This window comes from Clavelina lepadiformis, chromosome 2, assembly GCF_947623445.1.
Source record: "Clavelina lepadiformis chromosome 2, kaClaLepa1.1, whole genome shotgun sequence".
Taxonomy (NCBI): domain Eukaryota; kingdom Metazoa; phylum Chordata; class Ascidiacea; order Aplousobranchia; family Clavelinidae; genus Clavelina; species Clavelina lepadiformis.
This window is the reverse complement of record NC_135241.1, coordinates 9095718-9123554: the sequence shown is the minus strand read 5'-3', so window position 1 is coordinate 9123554 and position 27837 is coordinate 9095718. Positions and strand designations below refer to the sequence as shown.

Sequence of the window (27837 nt, the reverse complement as noted above, 5' to 3'; positions counted from 1 at the left end):
TGATATATTTATCACAAGCTCATTTGTGATTCAGTGAGGCGGCCGGATCTGGCTCATGGGCCGTAGATTGCTGACCCCTGTTTACACTAATTACAGTACAGTACTTATTTCTTGTAATCCCAAAACCCGAGGGTGTGCAATTGCGTGTGGCTGCAATTCCTTATGTGCAAGTTCGTGTGGATGCAATTACGTTGGGAGCAATGCCGTGGGTGCAAGTTCGTGGGTACAATGCTGTAGCCGCCTAATTTTTTAACTGTCCAAAAAGCGAAGTTTTGAGATAATTAGAGTAGAATGGAAGTAATACATAAAAAGTACAGTACAAGTATTACCACCATAGTTAAATCATCAATCTATTTAATGTAATCATTGATCAAGCGAATGATTTTACATTGTGCCGTTGAATTTGCCAGCGTTTTCCATCTAGCAAAATTGCCAATAACTGCTTAGCCTCTCCAACAGTTTACAATCTACATATTATGAAAAAAATTTTTCTCCAGTACTCGTAATGACTAAAATTTTTACACATGGAAATAGGCCTAAAGAGTATGCTTGGGACTGGAGTTTTACGTGTTGTGATTTTAGTGTAAACATTATGGGCCAGCTATAGGGTTTTCCCCTACTAATATTTTCTTGGGAATTTTTGGTAATTCAAACGCTGAGCAGAACTACCAGCTTGGTATATTGTGGTTCCAATTCTTTTTCTGATGATCAAACTTTGCGTACGGGTTTATCATGCTGCAGGTAATAGAATGATTGGAATAGGATGTGTTCAGACATAATCCATTGGGTACCAATATATTTTACTATTATTGTATGTGTGTAACTCTGGTTGGAGATTGGGTTTGATTATCTACCGGTACCACTGCCATAGGGCATAGGCTAGCGTGAAAGTGTGGCAACTGCACGCACGATATTCATGAGCACCTACTTGTAATGACCAAGCAAAAGTTTGTTTGGAGTTTGTTTGAATCCTGATTTATAATAAATAAACGAAGAATTGATATACAGCATTGAAGCAGTTTTTAACCATCTGTTGCTTGAGCACACCAGCTGCTGGTCTGCGTAACTTTGCTTTTTTAACGTATGTTTTGTGAGTTTAACTAATTATCGGTTTAGTGGTCGTGCTAGTTGTTACCAGTAATTATTACCTTAATTATTTTTGGGCCTAGTATACAAGTACGCAACCAGATGAGATGGTGTCAGAAATTGATTTAAGCTGGGATTTAGTATACAAAGGCATCCTGTGACTGTGCACTTGTGTACCAGATCCTTAGTTTTGAGCAGGTTTTAAACCCTTTTGGTCTTGTCACTTCTTCCTGTTCATCATCAGTGTGTGCTAACAACAACTGGCTTGATTTTTTGTCCCCACTGCGCTTTCGACGAAAAATAAAAAGATAGATTGATTGAATTCAAGTTTTTGTGCATTTCATCAAACCAAAATTTGCGTCTTTGCATTTCTGATCGAAAACTACCATATTTTTCAGTTGGGGTTATCTGATATGTGTCGTTTGATAACTTATTACATATAAAATAAATTAACACACAAAAGTTACGTGGAAGATTAAAATTTTTCAAACTGCTTTGTGCCTATAAACCTATTTTTTCTTGCTGCAGTTGTGTGGATTTTTGGCAAATAGGCCTATAAACCGGTACCTTAACATGTCCAATACTGCCTATTTTACCTAGTGACCAATTTACTTAGGCCCAATAAAAATTTCCAAGCACCAGAAATTAAGCTTTTCTTTTTTAAGACCTAATTCACAAAAATAGTGGTACAGTCCAGTTAAAAGCGCAGTTTAACAGGTAGGAAAATGCTGTGAATATGTGGGTTACTTGCTAAAACTTCCTTTTTGCTTCCCCGGTGAGAAACGATATTTTCCCATATTATGATGGTATATATATTTATTAGTGGTTTGTGTGTTTTAAATTTTTAATAAATTTCTCTTCAAAAAAGTTTGTTTCTGTTGTCAGTTTTTTTCGGTTCTTTTTCCACAAGCTACGCATGGCTTCAGTGTGCACGAGAAGCTACGAAAACACTTAGTTTTAACTTCATTGGCAAGGCGATAAACACGAGATAACTTGTTGTTGGAAGAGTGAGCCAGAATTCCAACCACAAGCCATCTTGTTGTTGGCATTCAACATGTTAAATGTATGCATACATAACAATTTCAGTGAAACTGTTCTAGTTAGATGAACAAAATTTTAAGCAATAAAGACTGCAAACATCGAGCTGAACAACAAACAACAACAGCTTGCATCATTTCACTAATTACTAATATCATCTTATGGTATACTACTAATTAATCATTTTGCAATTGAATCTTCCTAATTTCAACTAAGTAATTCACTTACTTTAAAGTGTGGGGCAAGTCCAAGAACGAGTTGATTTTATATGAAAAAGACACTATTAACATGGGGAACAATATGGAACGTTCTAGTGAAATATTTTTGAAAAATAATTTGTGGTTAGGTAGTCACAGGCAAAAGAAAATCGCAAAAAGTCACAGTTTTTGGCCTACATTGTAATGTTGATCAAAGCTTTTGTTATGTCATAGATTAGTTAAGTTGCTTGACAACATGCTGCTGCTGCTGTTGCTTTCCTTTGGCGGTAGTTAACTGAAGACAAGTGTAGGTCATAGGAGATTACTCTATGTCGACTTAAGCATCATTTGAAAAAATTAGCAACGTGAAGCTTTGTGGTTGAATAAATTACGATTGTTTTAAACATAAAAAATCCGGTGGCCCAACTATTTCTGTTCGAGAAGTTATAGTTACAAACAACTTTGGACCGCATAGGCTTCTTGTCAAATCGGTACCATACTGGTTGCCGTGGTTGGACTATAGGACATCACCTATCAAGCTATTGGCAATCTATACAGCTGTGACAAATAAATACATGATATACAATGGGTATTGCTAAATTTATGAATTTGCGAATGTTGTCTGTGATTACCTATGACATCACAAGAGCCTTGATCTATGTCACAATTAAGGCCAATTTTGTAATTTTTTTTGCTTGTAATTACGTAACCAAAAAGTATTTAAAAAAAATGTTTAACAGAATATTCAGTGGATAGTGTTCTTTCATATAAGATCAACACATTTTTGGACTTGCCCCTCAATTTAAACAACAAACATTCAAATAGATGTAAAAGTTTTAACATATTTGGATGTGTTTTGTTGCACGCTTAAAAAGGCGTGAAATTTTATGTCGATGCCATGCACAGCAGAAAAATATTATTGAACGCTGCTAATAATTTCAAAATGACCCTGCCAACATTTCTGATGAAACTGATTGAAACTAACTTTGTGTTTTTTTTTGAGTTGAGTAGTCATGATTTTTAATAAATGTTACACTGTAGATTTTTTAGGTTGTTGCATGGTGTATTTCACTCCAAAAGTGCAGACTTCCAATCTGGTGAGTCTTGTTCAGTGATACTGGTGAACAATTCCAAATTCAGGCAAGAATACAAAAAACTCAATGCATCATATCGGAAATTGCACACAACAAGATCTGCAACCGAGGCTCAATCGATTATATGAATCTTCACCGCAGAATAAGATATGTGAAGACTGTCTTCAGTCCAAGGATAAAATTTCTGATACCATATCAACTTTCTATATGTGACCAACACAATACCTCATTGTACTGTATAAAACATTTCAGTGATTTGTGTGTACCTGGATAGTATAGAAAATTCCACAGCAAAGTAGTGATCAATCAGCAAATCCGCATGTCACACAGAGAGCAGACCTCAGGAATATGGTCGTATCAAACAAATGAATTACAGTATCTGTAAATTCAGGATGCAGGTTTCCTTTCATTCCAGCTCACAAAAGAAGTGATAGAATAGCATCGTGCGTATTTTTTTAAACAGATTTTTGTAATAATAATATAATTAAACCCTGCTTTTGACACGTATGAAGTAACCTTCAGGCTAAAATTTTCATTTTTACTTGTTGTTGTGTAAAATTATTTTACACAGTTGCAAACCTATTTTCGAGTAAGTTGTGAAACAGTAATCAGTAATAAGTTTTTTTTGGTAAAATAATTAGTGATCTCTTTTTGCGGTAGAGCAAAGCAGAGTAACTTTATAATTTAAATCGATGTAGAACAGTGTTATCAAGTTTAATCATTCTCTTTTGTTTTTGTTCATAAACAGTGAAGTATTTTATGAGTAGCTGTTATTATTAATTGTGGTTAACATTTCTGCTGAAACAGTTATTCAGGAAGTGATTGTTTCACAGAAAGTTACTCAAGAAGCGTGTCATCAAAGAAAAGCAATCAAGAAAAATAGTATAAATATTTATAAACATGTATGTTTGTATGCAAAAACTAGGGTTAACTTTTTTCTGGTTAAATCAAATTAAAGTTAGGTTATACTATATATTAGTTTAATTTGTTAATTTTGAATTATTGTGTGACAAGTGTAAAGTTTTTAATACTGTATATTTTGTAGCTTTGTTAAACACAAGGATTTTTTTCAGGATCAAGAAAATAATACGTACAGTAAACAATTCAATCACTAAAATTAAAGCAACTGTTCATTTTAATTGCTGCACAAAAGGCATACCGATATGTATGCCAGCGCCTGGCTTGTCATACTTTAGCAGTTTACCACACAAAGATCATAATTGATTAGTTCATGGCCAACTAGAGGAAACGACTAAACAGTCACTTGGAGAAATACACTTTTAGAGGCAAAGCAATAGTGCATTTTTCATTTCAGTGGCCATTTTGTTTTAACTTTTTTAAAAGTTTTTGAAAAAGTACCATTCATAGTGTTTTGAAATCAAAATTTAATTACAAAACTTATGATACCTACCATATAATCATAAGTACTTATGTAATTTTTGTTGCTTTGGCATGTGTTCTTTTGTTGTAATATTTTAGAATTATTGTTTTTTTTTGACTAAGCATATTTACACCACAAGCAAATATGCTTAATTTTGAATGCAATGCTTATTTCGACAGCAGTTTAACCAGAAAACATAAATTAGACTTACTTCAATTGACACGTGATCTGCTTTTGTCTGGGTTTGACTAATGAAAATTCATCCCAAAATGATACACATAAATGACAATTTATGAGAGCAGTTAAAAAATGAAAATAAAATAAAACTTGCCCAAGGCATCATTTTTGTATCAAGTTTGGCTAAGTTGTCTATGCATTTATATCGCCACTGTTTTTGCTAATTACAGTAATAATTACGTAATAATGCGTCTCAGTAGTCAAACCCTCAAAAATGTTGTCCCGGCATCATTACATTGCATATTTCTAACCTGCTTCAAATACAGTGAAGTTGTTTAAACTATTTATTTACAATCTTTGGTGATGTTTGGTTTATGCATAAGAAACGATACACTACTACCTTTTTTCTTTGCTAGTAGATAGTGAAAACAAAGAGAGGACAGCTTTAAATGAAAATTATTTATTCGTGCAGACACCATAGCACAAGGGTTTGCGATCGATAAAGACAATAGAGCTTTTGCATGTAAATCCACTACCTGCCAATCAATTGTAGGCTGTGGGCCAAATTTGCATGTCAGTTAAGTTATGCTGGCACACAGTATTATAATTAAGATGATAAACACAAACCAAACCGTGTGTCAAAATAAGAATTCTCGAAACCTGTCTTATTTTGTATATCTTACTTAACTTTTGAAGAAATGGTAATATAACACAGTTGTAAACTTAATGCTGCACAATGTTATTGCCTTGGTCTGATAGATCTTTATATGTCACAATTTTCCATTAAAGACTTGTCTTGTGAACATTTTCTATCACATCTGCTTTAAGTTTCATGAAGATTTATTATTTCCTATTTTTTTCTTTTTTAAAAAAAAGCTTGTTGTTTCAAATATGCTAAACAAATATGTCAAGAATTCTATTTCATCAAAAATAAACTTTTTTTAACTAAAAATCACTGAATCTCAGAAATGGGCATAATGTTTCTCCTAATAAAACTCAAAACACATGACCTAGAACTCATCGTATTTTGATTGTTTGATTCAAATTGAAATATATGAAACAGATAACAACAATTTAAAAATGATTGAAAAAGAAATAGAAACTTATTAGTAAAAGTAATTTATCAGTGGTCGGGCATTTGTTTTTTTAAGAAATCATTATAGGCATAATTAAATGGCAAAATGGCAAGAAAAAAATTGGAAAGCAATATATTTGAAACCTTGATAAAATGCTAGGATAAAAATCAAACGCAAAGAAACAATAAAACTTATAGAAATTTGGCATTACTATTTTAATAATAAAAAACTGTTTACACACAGTCATGTTACGTTTATATAACCTTTTTTTTGGAGTTAGTCCTTGGTGTTCATGTGTCATTTTGTTTCTCACTGGTTTCATTTGGTATTTTTTACTACCCCACTTTAAGTTAAAATATCGTTAGTAAACAATACTAAATATATTTTGTCAGTAGACAACCGACTGTTGATTATATCAGAAATTATAATTGCAATAAATTCACATTAACATTATTACATTAAGGTCATAAGACAAAAATAGCGAAGTGGTTAGAGTGCTAGGAATGCAATAATGGAGCCCTTGCTCAATTTTTGATTTTTGGCACTACTATTGCAATGTCTTTGGGCAAGGCGTTAACAACACTTGCTCCTGTTCAGTGGTTCAGATAAAATGTTCCCGATTCTGGCTAAAAGTTACCATATAAAAAAAACAAAAAAATGCATCCAGTAATTGTAACTTGCTCAACCACTAGCTTATTAACCGGACATCGAACGATCCAAGTTTAAGCCATACAAATACTTTTCTCATTTCGAGGATAAGGATCATGATACCATAATGATACCATTTGCAATTCTTCTAGATTATGTGAAAACTTTTTTTAAAGATGAAGCCACAAGAAGATCGTGCAAATGATGAGGAAGATGAATTTAAATATACGCCGCATAGCACGAGTTCTGTATTAAGAGGAAACAATTGTTCCAGTGAAGATGATTATGCGGTTGGCTGTTTGTTTTTTGCTGTTTTTGGTTTTAAATAGTTTTCCCTTTGCCAAGGAGTTTATGTTTTAGTCTGCATTCGTTTGTGAACTTTTTTCGTCAAAAAGCTAAATATAGATACACAGTAGGTGAAATTCTGAGGATTTCTTTGGAATGGGTCTTTCTTGCATCAATCCATTAGATTAGAGTTCAAGTAATCCAGGCCATCTTCATTATGAGTACTTGTTGTGGTTTATTATCATGTTGTAATTCATGGCAGACTGGCGTTTTTTGGGTTTTCCAATGTTTTTTTATCTGTCTAATGAAATCCTTTTCTTAAAGAGTACACCAATGTAACCATAAGCCCCAATTATTTTGAAATCCAGGGTATGCTGAACAATTTATGATATCATGTAACGTCATAATGTAGTAAATCACAAAAGATGCACAATGCAAAACTTCATTATAGTTAGCAATGTGCCAAATACATGTCACAATTGTTCATTTAGCTGTGACCAATAAATGATCATTCATGCCATCATACATTTATTCATTTCACACAGTTATTCATTTTCAAAACATTCTTAATACACAGTTCCCTGCCTCTAATGTCATTAGATTGATGCAAGAAAGGCGCATGTGCCAACTGCGCTATATGAGGTGACAGTTAGAAATGAGCACAACGAGTTCTATTTGTCATTATCTCACCGCTCGTCTTTCTATGCTAATTATATTCCTTTTGATCTTACCAATGCACATTTTTTTGCATCAGGTAATGGTCTGAAAATTTTAGGTGCATACCTAGCAATTGAGTTTTAAGCTATCTGGTGACTAAGCAATTATTATTTTTTGACATATTTCTATAGTGAAGCTTAAAAAGTTGACCTCTCAATGAACCAAGGTTTATCTTTTTTTGATGATGTTTTTGACAAACATTTTATCTATGATACTCAAACTAAATGAATTGGTGGTAGAAAGTATGTAATTGTGAAAGAAAAGATACTTGTTTATCATGCTGCTAATTAAATTGGAATTGTGTCAATGAAGGAACAATAGCTTGGTGTTAAGATTTTGTGAAGGAGATTACAAGAAAGATATTGGACATTAAAATGTAACTTCATTTTTTTAAAATTTAAACATTGAGTATTCTTTTTGAAACTGTGTTGAAGAGTGGTATGTTGTAAAACAGGGTGATTGAAAGTGCCGAACACAACGCTCTTTGCAGTAATAACATATGTATAGTTTCTTTACAAAGACCATCTTTGTAAATATGTAATTTTTTGGTAGATCATATTTTGTATTACTTTCCACATTCATTTTGTATTTTATCTTTGACATAGTTATTAACTGATGATAAATATACACATATACTTGGGAATACTATTACTTACAATAATTTTCTTTCTTAGTTTATTATTTATTTGTTTACTTACGATTTATAAAAAGTAGCAATTGCATGCTACTACCAATAACAAGCTCATACCACAAGTAGGTGCAATGCAGGTAATGCAAAATCACTGAAAAATTTATAACTTACATTATATGAAGACAACTGATGTAAATTTCTTAACAAATTGTTATGAGTCTCATAACTTTTCAAACACACCTCAGATATCCTGAACTCATGTTTTGGAACCTGGAGTTATACGCGTATTCCTCATAATTAGCCTTTTTAGTAACAGTTTTAAAGCTGGCAGTTCGCGAGATAGGAATTATTGAAATTAGGAAAAGGTTGGGAATCATTATCCTAAATAGTCACTACATGCTGCTTATTATCTAAGTTATGTATTACTTTTTATTCGATACAAATCTCAGCAAATCGCTTTGTGCTTGGTTCATTCTTTTAGCTAGAAGCATGGTCACAGGATATGAAATGCCGGAAATACTGTAAATCAACCTATGATCATCATAGTAGTTATCTGCAACTTCATCCCTTGGAACCTCTGGCGCCCTAAATTCCTATAATACCAATTGGTGTCAAACAGGATTATCCTTGGCAGACAAAGAAAACATTATAAAATCTGATGAACTTTGTTGCATGAACATATGACACACAGCTGATGTGTCATAAGGAAGAAAATAATTTTATTGTGGGCGAACTTACCCGAGCCATAAGGTCTCTAAAGCTGGTAAGGTTGCAATTAAATTACCCTGAAATGTTAAAGGTGATTGAGTGAGGTAGAATTCTTTGGCTGAGCTATGTCTGTCAAGTGACCTGAACTATAGGTAAGGCAGCAAGAGGTTGGCAAATCGGTGTTATGCTCCCAATACACAGGAAAGAGAGTTCTAATTACTGAGGCATTACTTTGCTTAGTCTACTCGATAAGGGCTATGTAAATTGTCTTGCAAGGTGATGCGATGAACTACTCATATCATAGCTTGAAGACGTATGGCTTGGTTTTCAACTAGGTTTGTGTTATCACCTCTCCTCTTAGTAGTTTACATGAACTTGATAGACAGGCACAGCCTATGTGAAGATTGTGTCATGGTTACACACAGTAGGATCAGTTACGGATTGTTTGCAGATGATCTGGTTTTCCTGGCACCTTTAGAACCTTCAGCATGCAATCGATTGTTTTGCAACTGTTTGCGTTGACTTAGGGATGAAAATATACGTAAAGAAAACTGGGATGCTCTGCTCAGTGCTCACTTGAAGCAAGCAGAGAAACACTGATGCAAGTAGAGAAGTTCAAGTACCTGGTAGTGTTCACAAGTGATGAAAGGCAAAACATCTAATTTGGTATTTGAGTTATTCGGTATTCAAGTGCAGTCATGCATGAGCTTCAATGTTCAGTTGTCATGAAGCTTACCAAAGCTGCTCAGCATGCAATTTTTAAATTGATTATCCTTTCCATTCTTAGCTATTACAGTCGTGACTTTTGAATGATGGTTGAAAGATTGCTTTCATTGGTGCAGGCTTCAGAAATGGCATTTTAAAGAAAGGTTCACAGCATACCTTTGCCACATTAAATGTATAGCACTGAAATCCATATTAAATCTCTAAATATGAAGTCCCTACTTCTTGAAATTGTGAAGTCCAAACCTGCCAGAAGTTTCTGGAACAACTTGTAAAATTACATCACTGACTTGCCCTGGCCATGACTGCCTATGCCTTTTAGATCAAAAGCAGTGTATTAAGCTTCTAGAGCTGTTCTCGCAACGACCATTTTGAGATGACGCATTTTTTTCCTAATAGTAAGAGAGAAACTCAAGATTATTATAATTTGCAATGGCTTTTCGTTATTGTTTTTGGATGGTAAGGTGCTCGTAGAACGAATGGTATCGGAGTTAATTTGTTAAACCCGTGTCATGCTCAATTACAACCACATCGACATTCTAAGCATAGCTTTAATAAAATTATTCCTATTTGTCATACTATGATCTTTGGCATATACAGTATATGTAAACTATAAATATATACACACTACAATTATACATCATAATATGTCATATAAAGTAACATATATGTTGCTTATACTTAAAAACAGTATGTATTTGTGTCTTTAAGTATTTGCCTAATTTACAGGTACCACTGTTTCAACGCAGTCAGCATGCACAAAGACAGTTTTGGGTCAATAGGAGGAAGGTATGTAGTAAATGTGTATAGTTATAAGTAGCAGATACTAGTCTTTATTTACTGGTTGTACAGTTTAAATATGGTTGTCTACGTCCAAATTTTGTAAAATTATTCAGATGGCCCGATTGTCAGTTCATTTTTGGTCATATGCCACTGCCGGGTCTTGTGCCTGACACCCCTGTTTTAGACTGAGTAAGAAAGTTATGTTACAATATTCCATGCCTGACTCATTCTTAAAAATATCTTTGGTCAAAGTTTTTCTTGTTGGTAACATGGCATATGGGACAACTCATAAATAGGTGCATTTATTTGCATTATTTAGTTTTGTTACGTAATATCACAATATTTGGGCAAAGTCACTGCACTAAGAAAGTATAATAGATTCTGACATGCAAGCATTGAAAAATTCTTTCTCTCTGTCTACCAATTTCAGTTTAAAGCAAACCTGCCTCGCTCGTCACAAATAGTTTGACAGGAATACATGCAATTATCATCTCATTTATTTTGGGTTATTACACACAGTCGCTTTGGGGTTAGGGTCTTACTTGTTTTTGCCACCTCTACGTCCACTTTATGCTGTATTTTAACTTGGTTATCTCCAAAAGCATTTTGTATCTGCCTATCAGTTTGGATCACCTATTTTTATTGCTTTTAAAACATTTTCCATTTTATTTGATTTGGCATATTTATTGCGATTTGTTTACAAATTGCATACACTTATTTGTAGAATTAAGTTTTATAAAATAACAGTAAATAACCATATCGAGTTGTTATCATGTACTAAATTTATCTAAATGTTGCCATAGATAAGTATGATCACAGTCCTATATCCTCAGATCTCAATGGGTAATTACGTTATTCAAAACAAAACTTATTCAAGACATTTACTGGAAAAACTGCACATCTTTGCATACTTTTTTATTTGAATATCCATCTCCCAAATTAGAACATTAACAAAGAATTGGGAACATTCAGCTTTCATGCATGTTGCCATTCAGCATATTGAACAACATATGTCTGTTTCTGGCATCCAACGACACTTTTATGCTTGTTTTACGTTTCAAACTTGACAGAGCAGACATCTTCTTGTATAGCCTTTGCCTTGCGTGTTGGGTTTGCTTTGTAGGTAAAAGGTACTTCTATCTACAAAGGCACTTTTTATAGAAAGTGCTTGGTCATAGTACTTACCTCTCTTTTGTCTTGTTTCATATTCTGGAATGCTTATAAACAATATTAACTAATAAAAAATAGCAAACTTATCATTGCAAAATGCTACGGAAGTATTATTTTTATAGCAAACTGTGTAAGTTGGCTATGCTTTAATATTGATGATAAAAGAGATATACAGATAACATTTACAAACAAAGACAATTGTTTTTCGTACATTCGACAAAGTGTTGACGGTTTCCTCCATTAGTTTATGTATTGTACTTTGGTTTGGTTCATTTAACTGGAGAATAAAACATGCCGATATTGCAAAAATATGGAAATAGTTGTAAGTATTCATTTACTGGACCATAGCACTGTCATCCACACATTCCACAACGGGAGTCAGTGTGTCACCAGGTGGGCTACTTAAATATGAAGATATCACATTTAGAAGAACCCAACTACATATCTAACATAAATGCATATTAAAGGAAAATGAGAAGCACAAACATAATATTTCTGGGAACAGTCTTTTTTCCTCAATAGACTACTGCCTTATTAGTTATTACAGAATGTCATGTCTTGATGATTTTTTCAGCTATGCCAGAGGAGCCTTTGTATTTAAAGGGACACCTCTGCCAAAAAACAAAACACCTTCATATAAGATCAAGCTAAAATTGTTTCAAACACAAGTACGAACACCCTCAAGAACGTCAATCATGTCGCATGATTTGTCACATGGGTTAACAAGAAATACCTTTGAGCTTTACAAAAAGGAACTCAATTGAAAAATATTTGACAATTTTTCAACATATTTTGCTTTATTGAAAACTTATTTTTTACATGATAATAAAATCCTTACAAACAAAATTCTCTCTAATGTTGTGTGTTTTGCAATTTGTAAAAATAGCTTAATTATTATTATTATTGCTCAGGCAAAAATTACAACTCTTTTACATAAGATAGTTCTTGCCAAGTTGCCATGGATATGAATTATACTGATCCTATATCTGCTGCTGTCCCGAACTTATGGTACATTGTTTCAGGCAACGGAGTATTATGAAGGAATGCTTGGACCACGACCCATCCAACTGATTAGACCAAAAAGCCAACAGAATTTACACAAATTGCAGCGCTGCATGGGCCGTGTTATATATGGGAATGCTGATTTAATTTCGGTTCTAGCCACATATTGGAAGGACTTAAATGAAATGCAAAAGTCTAAAACATCACAGAGGTTATTTTCCCTTGAATTTATCTCTTTTCAACGTTGAACCGATTTGATTGTTTCTAACAAAGACAACTTTGGTAGATGTTGCAAATATGAGATGGCGGTTGATTCAGAAGGGGTAATTCTGGATCGTTCATTGTATCTTAGCCAAAAGGATTCTTATTCGTGCCCAGGAAGTTACAAAAGGCAAACTTTTGCAAAGAGGCCATGTGAAGGTAGGAAGTTAAAAAGGAAATTGAAATAAATTAATTTAATAGAATAAAACTTTTAGCCATTGTAAATGTGTAGATTAGCATCCATAACTATAATCACTTTTATTGGGGTATTTGGAATATGTTCCTGGATGGTTTAGTACTTATTTACGGTTACAAACATGTGCTTAATGTTAGTCTTACTTGAATGGTCCCTTGTCTGTGGTACTACCTTTGCTATCACAAGAATTACAAGAACAACAGTGGTAAGGAGGCCTAATAGTTGGAAATTTAAAAAAATTGTTCAACTTATGCAATAATGTACAATACATGAGCTCGGGCATAATCAAACGTGTAGTAGTTGCCAAAGCTGTGTTAACTGTAATTGTATTTAAAGATTTCTTTTCAACCCAGCAAATTAACAGCTATCTTCCGGTGAATACAAAAAACTAAATGTAACGTAAGTTGTAGTATAAGTGGTCAGAAAAGAAATAATTCTCAATTCACTTAAAAACTATTTGCATTCCGAACCGAACTGACATGTAACTGTTACTGACAATATCCACAAGTTACGTCAATGAGTTTAGGGAGCAGATAACACAATATTAATATTGAGTAAACAATAGGCTTTAATATTGTTAGCATTTTTAGCAAACATTTTCACTGTGTGGGATAATTGTTGATAGCAATGTTTCAAGGATTTTCCACTACATCAAACTTTTCTTTAATGTGTTTTCATTGGCTCATACGTCACTTCCTTGCATCATCTTTCAAAAAAAATGTAGTTGCAACAAGGCAACTGACACCTTAAGAAAACATATAATAAAACAAATGTCGCCAAAGTTATCTTAAACATAACATTACTTCGATGATGGGTCTTTTTTAAATACTTGGCCAAAGTATTTTCCCTAATACGAGTTCTTGTTGGTATCTAAATGATATCACTTTCTCAACCAACTGAATGCTCCATTTGGTTGAGATCAGGATATTTCAGTTGATGGCTTTCGATGTATTTACTATTAAATATCATTCAAAAATTTGGGGTTTTTAAATTTTTGGTCTTTCAACATTTGATGGTTATTTTTATGTAATATTATATTTAATTTTAGATTCCACAAGCAGTATAAAGGCAGTTGGTGCTGGCCAGTTTGGAAGAGTTTTTCAAGCTTACGATTGCAGAACTTCGCAACGGTATGGGTAGCTTGGACACAATATGAAGCTAGATATGCAATTTATCTTAAAAGAAACTTAAACATGGTCACTCAATTTAGTTTCATAAGTTTTACCATACTTCAACAGCAAATGATTTTTGCTTCGGATAAGTACCGGTACCAGAAAAATAGCGTACAACTCATGTTTAATCTGTAAATCTTATCCCAAAAGCTTGCAGTGGGCTGATACACCAGCCAGCAAACTGTCACATCAAAATTTTTCTTACTCCTCCAACTGAAATGCCTGTGGTAAACAGTAGTACCGAATCATGATTTTGAATTTGGCACGGCCAAATCATGCAATCTGGTATTGCAAGTATTCGTATTGTAAAAGTGAACAAAACAGTGCCAATACATTGCATTTTGCATAATTAAGGAAATACGATAGCAAGAATAGCAACCTCAACTTCATCCCCAAACTTCAGATATTGTGATATTAAACTTAGGACATACCTGCTTTAGTTTTAACATGCACACATTACCTGCAAAGTAAATCTATTCATCAACACAATCTGCCAGCCGTGGACTTGTAATTATCTCCACACTTGCCTGCACAGAAAGTATTGGATTGATTAGCAGAGTTTTTGCCCATCAGCTAGCTGAACAGTTCCAGAGCCATGATGCTTTTTTGAGTGGAATAGCAATTTGACTACAATATCCACGTGATAACGTTTTGTTTCTTCAACTATTTCTGGCTCATTTCATGTCAGAAAGGTCGTACCAGTTTTCAACTGTTATCTTTGACAGATTTTTGAGCAAATATGCATAGGATTTCCAAGAGTAAAAGTACTTTGCGCTGTCCCTAGTCACCTCCCAAACTTGTAGTGAACAAACTGGTGAGCTCCTGATTACAAACGGCCTGTGGGGGGTCATGTTGCTTATTTTTTGAACAAGTTCCTTGATAGCTCGTGTAACGAACTATGTCGTATGATTGATATTTGTGTTTGTATTCATGATTTTTCATTTTGGACCACTGTTAGTCTGATCTCATTTTTTAACCAGACTCGGTATTTTTGTCCAATTGGGTTTCTTCCTCTGTTTTGGCTTGAAAGTTCATCAAGGCACCCAAACTCAAGGCAGTCACAAGTTCACAACAACAGTAGTTCTAGAGGAGGCCTACCATCGCTACCCTACCTATTTAAGCCCCAGTCATCAAGCATGTTGAGTTTACATTGTTATGTTATAATTGCTATAATCACCATTATCGACAGCATAAGAAGCAAATTTGTGGTACATTTTTGGCAATATCTGCTTAACTCAATACATATTATCAAAAATGTTTTCTCCGGTGTACTTACTGGCAACTATACAATGATTTACAAGCCGCTTGCTTTATGACTTGTGTCTCACTTTAAGTTATTTACCTATGTATTCATGTGCAACGTTGCTAAAATTGGAAAAAACATCAGTTAAACAAAATCCTGATTGTTAATACAGTATCACCAACATTACATACAGTACAACCAAATGATTGTGGTAGGTTATGATTGTTGTAAAGAACAAACAGAAATATCGAAAAATTTAAAAACTTAACACATAAACTTTTGTATTGAACTTGATACCACATCATAGTATCAAATAATAATGATGTATTTTGTTAAGTGGTTTTTGTGAACATTTTCAAATTTAGACAATATCATACTATGTAACAATCAAACACCGAATAAAAAATGTCTGTGTACCAGAAGACTATTTTGGTTAGCTGGGCTCAAGTTATCAGTAGTTATAAATGAGTTTAAGTCTAGCAAAGATTTTCTTCACTCTGAAAGAAAAGGCAAAAAAAGATTATACGTAATGTAACTTGTATATGTACTATATCCTTCAAAGTGAACTTTATAACAGGTGCAACACATTGCAAACAAGCAGTCAATTTGTTGCAGTAAAATGAAGTTCCTACCAGGATATCAATTTCCACAATTGTATGAAACACTGCTCGTTGCAGTTTCTATAGAACACAACATGTATGCGCTTAAATTTGGTTTTCCCACTTTTTCTGGTAATTTTTTTTGTAAAATGCGTTCATGTCTTGTCATATGTTTATGAGGCTTGTTAACCTGACAAATTTGATACAAGCATGGAGCTGATTTTAAATCATCACATATTTACAATGGTATTCACCGAGCACATTAAAATATCTATTGCACTATAGAGGTGCAGCGAAACTTTAGCATTGATGTAAAAATCCCCAAATTCGATTTTGGACAGAATTAATTTCCATATAGGGCCGAAAACAAAAAATTTAAGATACTTTTAAAAACCTGCTTGAAAATCACTTTATTACGGGGAAACTATAACAATTTCAGATATGATTGTGGCTGCACGTTACAGAAAATTTAAGTAATGTCAGTTACATACCTTTCTGTTGCAAGTTACAACTAAATATGCATTAGTGCAAGTATCGCATTTCCTTTAATATTTATACTGCTGTTTATGAGCACTGTTTCTTTCACTATTACGATACAAATATTTGCAATACCAGGTTGCATGATTGGGCTGAAATACTTCGAGTCCTTTTTCCGAAAATTCAGTTTCAGACTAAGTCCAAAAAACACGAATTGGTACATCCACTGTTAGACGGTGACAGTCTTCATGGAACATTTCCTCACAATTATTTGTAGTCAGCTTTGTTTTGTAAACATTATTTGTATAACTTATAGTACTTCCGTATTCAAGCCGTATCAATTTGGTAAATTTGCTAAACAATATGTATATTATGCATTGCACTTTGAAATTTGCTCAAGTTGCCCAGTATTGGAATTTCTAGATATGTTTGATTGTGGAAGTTTCTGCATTTGCAATTGTGTCAAATAGATTTTTTTATTATTTAGGTTCGCAGAAAAAGTGATTGATATGGAAAGATTTTCGAAGAACGAATTGGAAATTTTAAGTTCCATTACACATCAGAATATTGTAAGCAATGATTACACATTTATGCACTTTACACATACATCGCAGTTTCTTATTCATGTTGTGTGCTCATTATAATATATGTCATACAATTACAGTAGGTCATTCATTTGATGACCTTGGGGAGCGGATCATTTTAGTCATAATACCCAAAGTTGCTTTTACCCAACCTAGATCAACAGAGTTAGCAACAAAAGTACCAATAATATGTTTTAGATATTTGAAGATAAGTGCTTGTTTTATGCCTATGTCATAAAAAGCTTCACAGAATTTAATACAGATTATTAATGTCAACTGTCATGTAGCACTCAGTACTGATCCAAAGTCATGCATGATGCATGCAGACAAGGCAAAGCGATGACTTAAGGTAAAGTTCTTATAGCTAAATGGCTTCCACCCAAATACAATGACTCGGCGAATGGTTTTAAGACAAAATAAGACAGAAAAGGAAGAAAGTGGGTTTCATGTGTTTTTGAGGTAAAATTGTTTGTAAGTCGAAGTTTGCAGTCGACAAAGACAAATAAACCTTAGCACTTTTATCCACCACTTGTCAATCAATTGTAAACAATAAGCCAAAGACGTACGTCAACTGTGCTGGCATATGTAGTACCATAATCAACCGTGTGACAAAATACGACTTTTAGCGTTGCATACATTTGCTTTGCTTTTAGTCACGTATTAATTTGGCACAGTTGCAAATTTTTATGCTGCACAGTGATGTCGCTCAAGCCTGATACATTTCTATACATACGGGTCACAAGCGTGTGGTTTTTCATTACGGCTCTCCATTGCATTGTGCTTGTCTTTTCCCGATTACTATAGCAATAAGATAATGCAATGCTTTAAAGTATTGTATGGGGAAATTTAACCGCCTCTAGCTGAAACAATTCGAAGTATTATTACGAACTTTGTTCCTGACGTATTGTGTGGTTGCTTATCATTGTGTTTTCGTTTGAAGCGTTTTAACCAGTTAGCACCTTTTGCGTGTTTGTTCTTAGCTATTTTGATCACATAGTTTGACACTCTCATCAAATGTAATGGTTGTGCGCTCTTTTGAGAGGAGGTTTCAGTCGCTGTCTGGCTGTGACCAATTAAATGCGGCTTTTCAAAGATCATCGGTTTGTTTTATTGCCGTGACAACGGTATACAGTATATACTGTAGTTACTCACAGTTAAGAGAGTTGTGGTTCACCGTAAACGTTAAATTAAACCTGGCTTCATGAACGAGAAAATTCTGGTTACAGTATTATGATTAAATGTAACAATATCATTCGTTCTTAATCTTTTTGTAAAGATATTATTCAAACAGTGTAGTTGCAATGGCTTTTATTAGCATTTACAACTTGCCAAACTTAAACATAACTAGACTACAAATGCTATGAGGTGAATAACATAAGGTGAACGCCTGCCTAAAACATTTTAATTATGTTGATGTTTAATGATTTTCAACAACATGTCAAACAGACTTTAACGAATAATCTACATATAACTTTTGTTACGTTAAGGATAAAGACCTGCACTGTACATTGCAAGTGTCAAATTTGGGTTTATTCAGGTCAAGTTTGCATGTAACGTCATTGTAGATGGTTTCGTATGCTTTGCGACCCGATACTTATGAAAAAGCCTTTAGAATCCTATTCTTTGAAAATTTTTATGAAATGTTTGATGTAAACACGAAAACAGTTAAAAAAATGCTATGTGAAAAGTGGTACCAAGAAACAATGCTTAATTGACACAAATCGCCCATCGTCATAGGGTAGCTTGGCCACCCTGCAAGTCGGTGCCTAAATATGGATTGATTGTCATTTGAACAAAATTTGTAAGATATATGCAATGAACCATTTTGAAAAAGTTTTTGTATTTCCTATACACTAGTCTGGATACCAAAGTGTTTTGTATTGTTACATATTGATACTTGTTCATGATTGTTACAATGTGTCGATATGATGCATGCACTGTGGAGCCTACCTGGTGTTGGACATTCAAGTAGTATAATTGTAATACAGTATGCGTTTTATAAAGGATTAGGGATCTGCTCGTGCGGACCAAAACCTGAATAGATTCAACAGATATTGAGGTGAACATGTATACTAATATATTTTTATTAACTGAAAAATCCAATTACTTCAAAGTATATCAACTTTGACAATTTACTTTGGTGGCTTAGTTGACATAGGGACAGCATTTCTTTTATAGAATACAAGTAATTTACCAAAGAAGTGAATGTTTTGAGTAATTTCATTCCATTTTTTTGAAACAGGGAAAATTATTCGACAATTGTCTTATGTTATCAGCGAAATTAGACAATATAGTAAATGAACTTTATTGTTCGTTGTTGATAAAAAATATATGAGATTCATTTGTGTGAACATTCACGATATTCCTGTTTGCACATATGAATAGTTTTTGTCTATAAATTAATGGTTAAAAGTTAAAAAATCTAGAATCAGCTGAGTATATAAATTATGCATTAAAATTGCTGAATATTTTTTTAAGTTGATGAAACTGTTAAAATTTCTTAGTTCCACTCACAATTTTTGCTATAAATTGTAACCAAACAATAAAATTTATATTCTGCATTCAAGGTTAAATTGTATGGTGTCACACGCACAACTGATGGGATTCATCTTTTTATGCAATTTGCTTGTGGTGGAAATATTGATCAACTTCTGCAAGAAGAGGGTTTTGTTCCTAGTAACAACTGCAAAAATAAAATTTATGCTGAATTTTGGGCAATGTATTATTATAAACAGGTAAATATATTTTCTTAGATAGTTCGTGTGTGTACTGGTGTGGTGTAGACTGCAGGTATAATTTTTCAACAGCTTTTATTAATATTCCACAATAATTGAACATGACCGCAGTAGGCTACTTTTTGTTTTAAGTTAGTTCATTGACAATTTAGCTTTTGTTCATTGATTCGTTTCTGATATATACAGCCATTTATGCAGTTGTTTAGAACAGAGGTCACCAAACTACGGCCCGCGAACTAATTTCATCCGGCCCGCCTTGTGCTGTGGAAATAACAGCTGCCCTACAACTGTTAAAGAAAAAAAGTTACCAAACTTTTTGTAAAGAACTGACGTTGCTGTTGAGCTACACGCAACCTGCTAATGATTTTTCCATATCGTTTCTTCTTATGACATCACAAATTTTGTTGTTCAAAACAGCAATGTTTCATCAGTGCAATATCTCTGTTTAGGCAAATCATACCAGCCATACTAGACATCATAAGCAGAAGGATTTGGACAGTACCAGTGCTAAATAATTAACTGTTAGGTTGTGTTGTATACTTTACTCTTTAAAATTACTACTAAAAAAAGAAAAGTAGATTCTGAGTGGCGGGTGTTTAAAGAAAAATGGGAAGAACAGTATTTTTTGTGGAACCCAATAATGGTACAGCTAGTTGCCTGATATGTAACGAAAGTGTTGCTGATCTGAAAGAGTATAATCTTCGTCGGCACTATGAAACCAAGCATCTGCCAAAATATTTGAAGTTAAAGAGGAATGTACGTACTGAAAAGTTTCAATCAATGAAGCGTAGTTTGCAGTGCCAAAGAGATATATTCACTCAACAATTTGCTGAAAATGAAACGGTCACTCGTACAAGTTATAAAATTGTGAATAAAATAATAGAACGAGGAAAACCATTTACTGATGGCAACTACATCAAAGAGTGTATTATGGAAGCAGCAAAAAACTTGTGTCCCCAGAAAGCCGATTTGTTTGCAAATATTAGCCTTTCAGCCAGTTCAGTTGTGCGGAGAACAGAAGAATTAGGAGAAAACATAGTAGTACAACTTTGTCAAAAAGCTGAAAAGTTGTTATGGTATTCTCTTGCGCTCGATGAATCTACAGATTGTACGAGTACTTTACAACTGTTAATCTTCATTTATGGTGTTAATTTGGATTTCTAAGTCACTGAAGAGTTGGCATCAGTTTGCAGCATGCATGGAACGACAACTGGAAAAGATATTTTTCTTGAAGTGCAGAAAATCTTGCAGACTTACAACTTACAATGGAATCAACTTCAATGTGTAACCGTTGATGGAGGAAAAAACATGATTGGACTGAAGAAGGGCATGGTGGGGCAGATCATGTCTAAGTTGGAAGAACTTCAACACCCGAAAGCCCTGTTTTTACACTGTATTATACATCAGCAAGCACTCTGTGGAAAACACTTGGATATAGCTTGTGTGCTGAAACCAGTTGTTTCTGTAGTAAACTTCATTCGATGTCACGCATTGAATCACCGTCAATTTCAGAACTTTCTAAAAAAAGTTCATTCGGAATATTGTGACTTACCTTATGACACAGCAGTTAGGTGGCTCAGTTGTGGTAAAGTATTGCTTCGCTTTTATAAACTCCGAACAGAAATTATCTCCTTTCTTGCCAAAAAGAACAGAGTTAAACCACTTTTGTCCAATCCTGATTGGCTAGCAAAACTGTCATTTTTGGTTGACATTACTTCCTATATAAATGAACTAAATTTGAGACTTCAGAGTTAGGGTAACCTTACTTGTGATCTCTATACAATCATCAAGGGATTTCGAATGAAGTTATTGCTGTTTGAGGCACAGCTGGAAACTGGATACATCTCCCATTTCCACTGCTTAAAAGAATTTTGCGCCGAAACCACAGAGGTTATTCTTGACTTTCCAAGAAGATTATTACTGACTTGAAGATCCAAGTTTTAGAAAGGTTTTCAGATATTGACAGAATTGAGAGCGACATTCTTCTGTTCCAGAATCCGTTTGGTTGTAAACCTGCTGAGATGTCACTTGACCTGCAATTAGAACTCATTCATTTACAAGCTAACGAAGTATTTAAAGAAAAACACAAAGAAGGACAGCTTGTACAATTTTACCGCTGCCTACCTGACAATGTGTTTCCAAACCTGAAGAAATTCGCGTCTAAGATGGCAGCAATGTTTGGGACTACTTATATTTGCGAGCAAACTTTCTCAAAGATGAAGTATGTGAAGTCGGAACATCGTACGAGACTGGCCGATGACCACTTGAAGGCTATTCTTATGGCTGGGTGCTGCACCTCTAAGCCAAATATTGATGATATTATGAAAGAAAAACGACAATTTCATAAATCTCACTAATTCTGGCAAATAGCAACATTGGTTGCCTATGCCTATCACAAATTATTTGAAGAGTTTCTTGGTGGCACAGAACTTCAAGTTCTACGAATTATTTTATTATAGATTCTAAAACTAAAATAAGAATTGTTTTTATAATAATACTTTTTCTATAATACCGGTAATAGAAAAACTGCCAGACACTGTTATAAATTCTGTAATTGTGCTTCCATTGGCATTAGCAACCGTCTTTGGCTTTGCCTTTTTGTGTAATAGAGACTTCTTTGTTAAAATTGTTCGTTCTTATAGTTCGTTGTTGTATGTTGAATTTGTACATTTTTACACCAGGCAGTCTACATGTTGGTGTTTACCGCAGACCGCCAGTAGCTTTTGGAGTTCTGTTTTCTTATCATTAGGCCACCACAAATGGGGACAGCCTAGGCCAAATTTGGAAAGATGCAATGTTTTTTCAAGAGCATGATGCCCTGTAGTGTATCACAGCAAGGGATAACTTTTCCAGCAACCTTTCGATTTTCATCACAACTTTGTTATTTATTGTGCTCAATTCAAGTCAATGGAGATTCTAAATAGTTGTATATCTTTTCGCAATTTGCATCCGGCCCGCAGCTGTTAATCTCGCAGCAATCCGCCCCTCACAGAAAAAAGTTTGGTGACCCCTGGTTTAGAACAATGTTTGGGCTATTTGTTTTGATTAGCCAGCTTAATAAACTGCAACAAATTTGCACAAGAGATTTTTCATGTTTGAACTGTACTTGTCTATTTCATTTTTTCGGAAGATGCAAAAAGTTTGATAATTAATAATCCAATAGCAAAATTTTTGTAAAAAAAACTTTTTGAATTTTTGCTGTTGTAGAAAGTTATTACCGAAGTTTTGTAAATAATATTTTTTTTTCTATTTCTCAGTTGTAAACTTAATAGGAATTTTCTGAATCAAAATGTAAACTGGAGTTGAAAGTCATATTTTACACAAGTTTTTTTGCATGAAGCAACATTTTATTTTACGCAAGTTCTTTTGCACAACTGGAGTTGCATGTATCTACAGTATAAATATCGAAATTAACAATTAGCTTTTAGCGTTATTTTAACAACTTTAACCTATCAACTCCAAGTTACATATCTCAAAGACCAAGTTTTCAAAGAACATGCTTATAATTATGTTGTTTAGGTCATGTCTGCTATTGTGCATCTTCATCAAAACAGAATTGTTCACTGTGATATTAAGGCGAGTAATGTTGTTCTATCAAGTGACAGACTGCGATGTTTTCTCACCGATTTTGGTGAAGCACGAAGAATTACAGAAAATGACTGCATACAATTGGATTTTCAAGTTGGTAATGCAAATTTATTTACCTGCTTACATTTAGAAGAATAGTGGTTGCAGTTTAAAGTTTTATATGTAAGCTACGGTATATGATTTGTATACATTATGTATGTGGCAAGTATAAGTAGGTATAAATTCAAGATAATACATATGTAAGAAAAAAATTATTTCGTGCTAAGCTTCAAACAGATATTTCATAAAAACTTAACTCCACAATTGCTCGTAAAACTACTTTGTTTTCAGTACCAGCCGTTTTCTCTATAGATGAATGCTCACTTCCTTTATGGAATAGCTTTCTTTTTTGAAAACTGCAAATAGCAGATCAGTCAAAATTATAAATTAATTATTAGAATTAATTATTGGTATTGTCATGTTCAAAACTTACCAATCAACAATTACTTATACAATCAACCTGTCATTTAATGTAGTGCGTTCCTTCAGCTCACATAGCTCTGACGAACGTAGTAACTTTTACTTGTTACTTGTTGGCAAGCAAAATGATTTGAAAAGTTGTAATTTGTTTGGAATTACATGTGGATTGAATAGCATTGTAATGAATTTTCATAACATGCTTTTAAAGAATAACTTGTGGTAAAACTCTAACTAAAACTGAAGTTATTAGTGATTTATCTGATTAGAATGTTTTCAACCTTAATTTTGCCTTGTATTATCAGGGATGTTTATATATTTTAGGAACAGAAACTAATATCAGTCCCGAAGTAATAGAAAAACAAGTTTATTACTTTGCAAGTGATGTTTGGTCATGTGGATGTTTTCTCTTGAATATGCTCACTGGACGTCCACCGTGGATGTTGCTATATCCAAATGCTGGAACCTATCTCTATGTAATTACCAAAAGGTATAAATAAAACTTGGCTTCTCATTAAGAGTATTTGTACTGTTCTTCTTCATGTAAGCCAAATGTTATTTGGCCACCTGGACTACTGTAGATGTTGGGCACAAATCGAGCTGGCACTTTGTTGTGGTGTCATCCAAAACTTGCAAGCCATGTCTTTCATGGAGAGAATAAAAGATAAAACAAACAGATGGTTTGCTCCCCTGCACCACACTCACCAGCATAATTTGCCACTCCCCGTCTGGCAGAGTTTTTCTGCCACTTTACATTCCATTTATGTTTTGGGCAACAAATTGCACTAATACCTAATGCTTCAGTCAGTTCTAACAGTTGCAATGTGGCTACTGGCCATTACAGGTGGGTGTTTTGGTTTCAGTTGTTGCGCCTACTTATTTGCTGAGGTAAAAAGCTGACTGAAGCTGGTGGATTGGCTCATTTGCCCAACTATGTGCTGTTGTATGCATTGTATACAACAACAACAACAACATCTTTGCTACTTTTGAAGTTTAAATTATCTTTTATTTTTGTAGGAAATTGTAAAGGTTTTTAACTACCGGTGTTTTAATTTCTACAGGCCATTTGGAATTTTGAAAGAAATTCCAGACTGGACCCAAAAACTGACGAAATCCATTTTATGCTCTTCATTTCACGAGCGAGAAAGCAGAAAAGATGCTACTGAACTTTTTCAACTTGCTCAACGAAATTTGTCGATGCTGTACAATTTAAAAACTGAAAGGTGAGTTGTTCATATTTAACCTACAATAACAGTTTTATTATTTGGTAAGAACTCGTTTTAAGATAAAAAATTTTTATTAATTTTTTTAAATTGTTTCATTATAAAGGTAAGATATGTATATTAATACTGTAGTACAGTTTTATTTGAATATGTAAATACAAGTTATAGGTATTGACTCGTTGGTAATGTCGTGTTTAACTTTAGTTCTTCAAGTCTTGACAATGCTCAGCTTGCTGGGTTGTGTCAACAAGGTATGTCAGGAAACGAGAATTGTATCACTGATTCAGATGTTACCATTGCTCATGATGTGGAACCATTACCCACTGCAACAGCATCTGACAATGATGTCCTCGCCGTTTTTAGTTCTAATCACTCTGCAATGCAATCTGTGGACGAGTTAGTGCAGTTTCTGTACATGTTTTGGGGTGTTTCAAGAATAGTATGTGGCGTGTAGTGTGTAGCGTGTTTGTAGAATAATATGCTTACCAAATAGTTTTACATGTATTTTTAATCTTGTCACCAGAACTGATGCCGGAAAAGAAGAAGTCATCGAAGAGCTTGCGCATCTCTTATGTGGTTTGGACTGCAAGGGTATGTTTTCAAATTCCAGCTGGATTATTTTCATTTCTCTAATGTAAACGTTTTGTTCGCTGGTTAAGTCAAACTTTTCTATCATTGGCTTAATATGTATATTGCAGGTAACCTTAATACTACTTCTAACAATGCTGATGCAACTGCTGAACTTATTCGTCTTGTAGATGAAGTACTGGTAAGTTTTTATGTTTGGCTCATTTGAGCATTTTGATGTCTTTGTTTGAAGTTACCAATTATAAAATGAATTCAGGGCTAAACCTTTCTCATTGCAGTGTATTCAAGTACATACAGTGCATTTTTGTTACAGGCATAGTTAGCAAAAGTTCAGCCGAGGAAACCCTTACGATTGTTTGTGGCCTTTCCTGCCTTACACTTCAAACACGACGCATCAAGTTTCGTTGAAGGCTGTTTTTATTTGGTTTTTTCTTCTCTAGCTATTAGTATTGAATAGTTGCATGCGATAGTGTTTTCCTGTTGTGTATGAACTTCATACGGTACCTCTGCCTAAGGCTCGTACAAGAATCCTTACTTGAACGTAGTAATATATCTTCCTGACAAAAACACGAGTAGGTCAACATAGGGTTGGATGCCTTTGATTTGGTTTTGGTTTTGGTTGGTTTACTGGATGCAACATTGTATTGCCTTTTATTATTAACCTTTTTTGGTTAGCCATCAGATTTGCACTTATAATTGCGTTTGTTGAGTAGACATTCCTTTTTATGTTTGTATGCGGGGAAATTGATAAGTAACTCCCTATTTTTAAACACTTGTAATCTATTTTTGAAATATAATTGTTGTAAGAAATGAATATGAAAGACAGTGTATAGCGTTGAGTTTTATTTCAAATTCATTATGTGTGCCAGCTTCTGAAGCTGTCTCGGAGCCACATTAACTGATTTCAATAGGAATAAATGAATTCGTGTGATGTTAACTTAGTATATCTGGCTGGCCACTCAAGCGGACCACAACGATCCATCTATCTTTCAGGAAAGTGGGCGTTTATTCATTCACAGACCACAATAGCAAAATATGGAAGAGGGTTATTTTGCGTGACTATCAAGTCTTCAATATTCTCTCCAGTACTAATAGCTGGCCAGATTTCATATCTAGTCAGTGGGATAAGACGAGGATCTTTTTCTGCCCGGTAGTGGCAGTAGTTTTATTTATGGTTTTTCGAATTTTTCTTTGGAATTGGTTAAAAGAAAAGTCCTCTTTACCAAACTTTGAAAGAATGTGAAAAGCAACTAAGAAAAGTTTTGTCATCCACCGAAGTTTGCAGTGAAATCAGTTAATGTGATTCTCAAGTGATTTGAGAAGCTGGTAGCGAGTGCTGGCACCCACATAAAATTTTAAATAAATATCTATGCTATACACTTCTCATATTTATATCTTGTAAGAATTTTAGTTAAGGAATAAATCACATCTTTTCAATCACCTTGTACTAAGCTGAATTGCCAACACTTTTTTACCTAAACAATTAAAAAAATTGGAATTGTGAAACGTATTTTTTATATATTTAAAATTTTAAATAATCATCGCATGCTTTTGTAAAAAAATCCTTTATTTGAACTACAGTAAATTGGAATACTAAAATCGATATTAGTTTTGAGATTACTTTACAGTATTTATCTTTACTAGAGAAGTAACAGAATGTGTTATTACATCAAATTTAGTTTACAATATAATACTCAAAGGAGTTACTTAAAACATTAAATTTGTCCTGTTCTCCTAAAAAAAGGTTTTGGGTTTTTTCTTTGTCGTACCTTGCCTTATACACGTACTTAACTTTAACCGAAATAAAAATGAGAAATGTAATTAACATTATTCCCTATTGCACATTTTATCCACTGGCATTATCATCTTGATTTGTGTAGCAGTTTTAACCAGATGGACTATTAAATTGTTGTTCCGATATTCAATTAATGGAGTAATTTTCTTTTTATCCCGCTGTTACAAATATTAATTATACACATTGTTCCAGTTCCCTTTAGAA

General features: G+C 33.8%; 1 protein-coding gene across 3 annotated transcripts; it reads left to right on the top strand.

Annotated features, from left to right (window-relative positions):
• Positions 1 to 676: 676 nt before the first annotated feature.
• On the top strand, positions 677 to 27837 carry LOC143446073 (mitogen-activated protein kinase kinase kinase 14-like). 3 transcript variants are annotated; one of them, XM_076945545.1, is made up of 15 exons: positions 681 to 741; positions 6874 to 6987; positions 10491 to 10550; positions 12737 to 12927; positions 13003 to 13136; positions 14222 to 14303; positions 17152 to 17233; positions 19816 to 19983; positions 23503 to 23668; positions 24352 to 24517; positions 25089 to 25250; positions 25455 to 25646; positions 25774 to 25841; positions 25949 to 26019; positions 26152 to 27837. In XM_076945545.1, exons 1-15 carry the CDS (start codon positions 733 to 735, stop codon positions 26155 to 26157), a joined length of 1671 nt encoding a protein of 556 aa, XP_076801660.1. In that variant the 5' UTR covers positions 681 to 732; the 3' UTR covers positions 26158 to 27837. The 3 variants fall into 3 exon arrangements, 2 of the variants coding, with proteins under 2 accessions (XP_076801660.1, XP_076801661.1); XM_076945546.1 differs by lacking the exon at positions 681 to 741 and adding an exon at positions 4145 to 4317; XR_013113886.1 differs by lacking the exon at positions 26152 to 27837 and having other exon boundaries at positions 677 to 741; positions 25455 to 25689; positions 25949 to 26020.

Bases quoted from the DNA above. Each gene is read 5' to 3' on its own strand.
- LOC143446073 (XM_076945545.1), top strand. The intron at 12,928-13,002 runs GTTATTTTCCCT...CAACTTTGGTAG, and splicing joins AAGTCTAAAACATCACAGAG to ATGTTGCAAATATGAGATGG. The intron at 19,984-23,502 runs GTAAATATATTT...TATGTTGTTTAG, and splicing joins CAATGTATTATTATAAACAG to GTCATGTCTGCTATTGTGCA.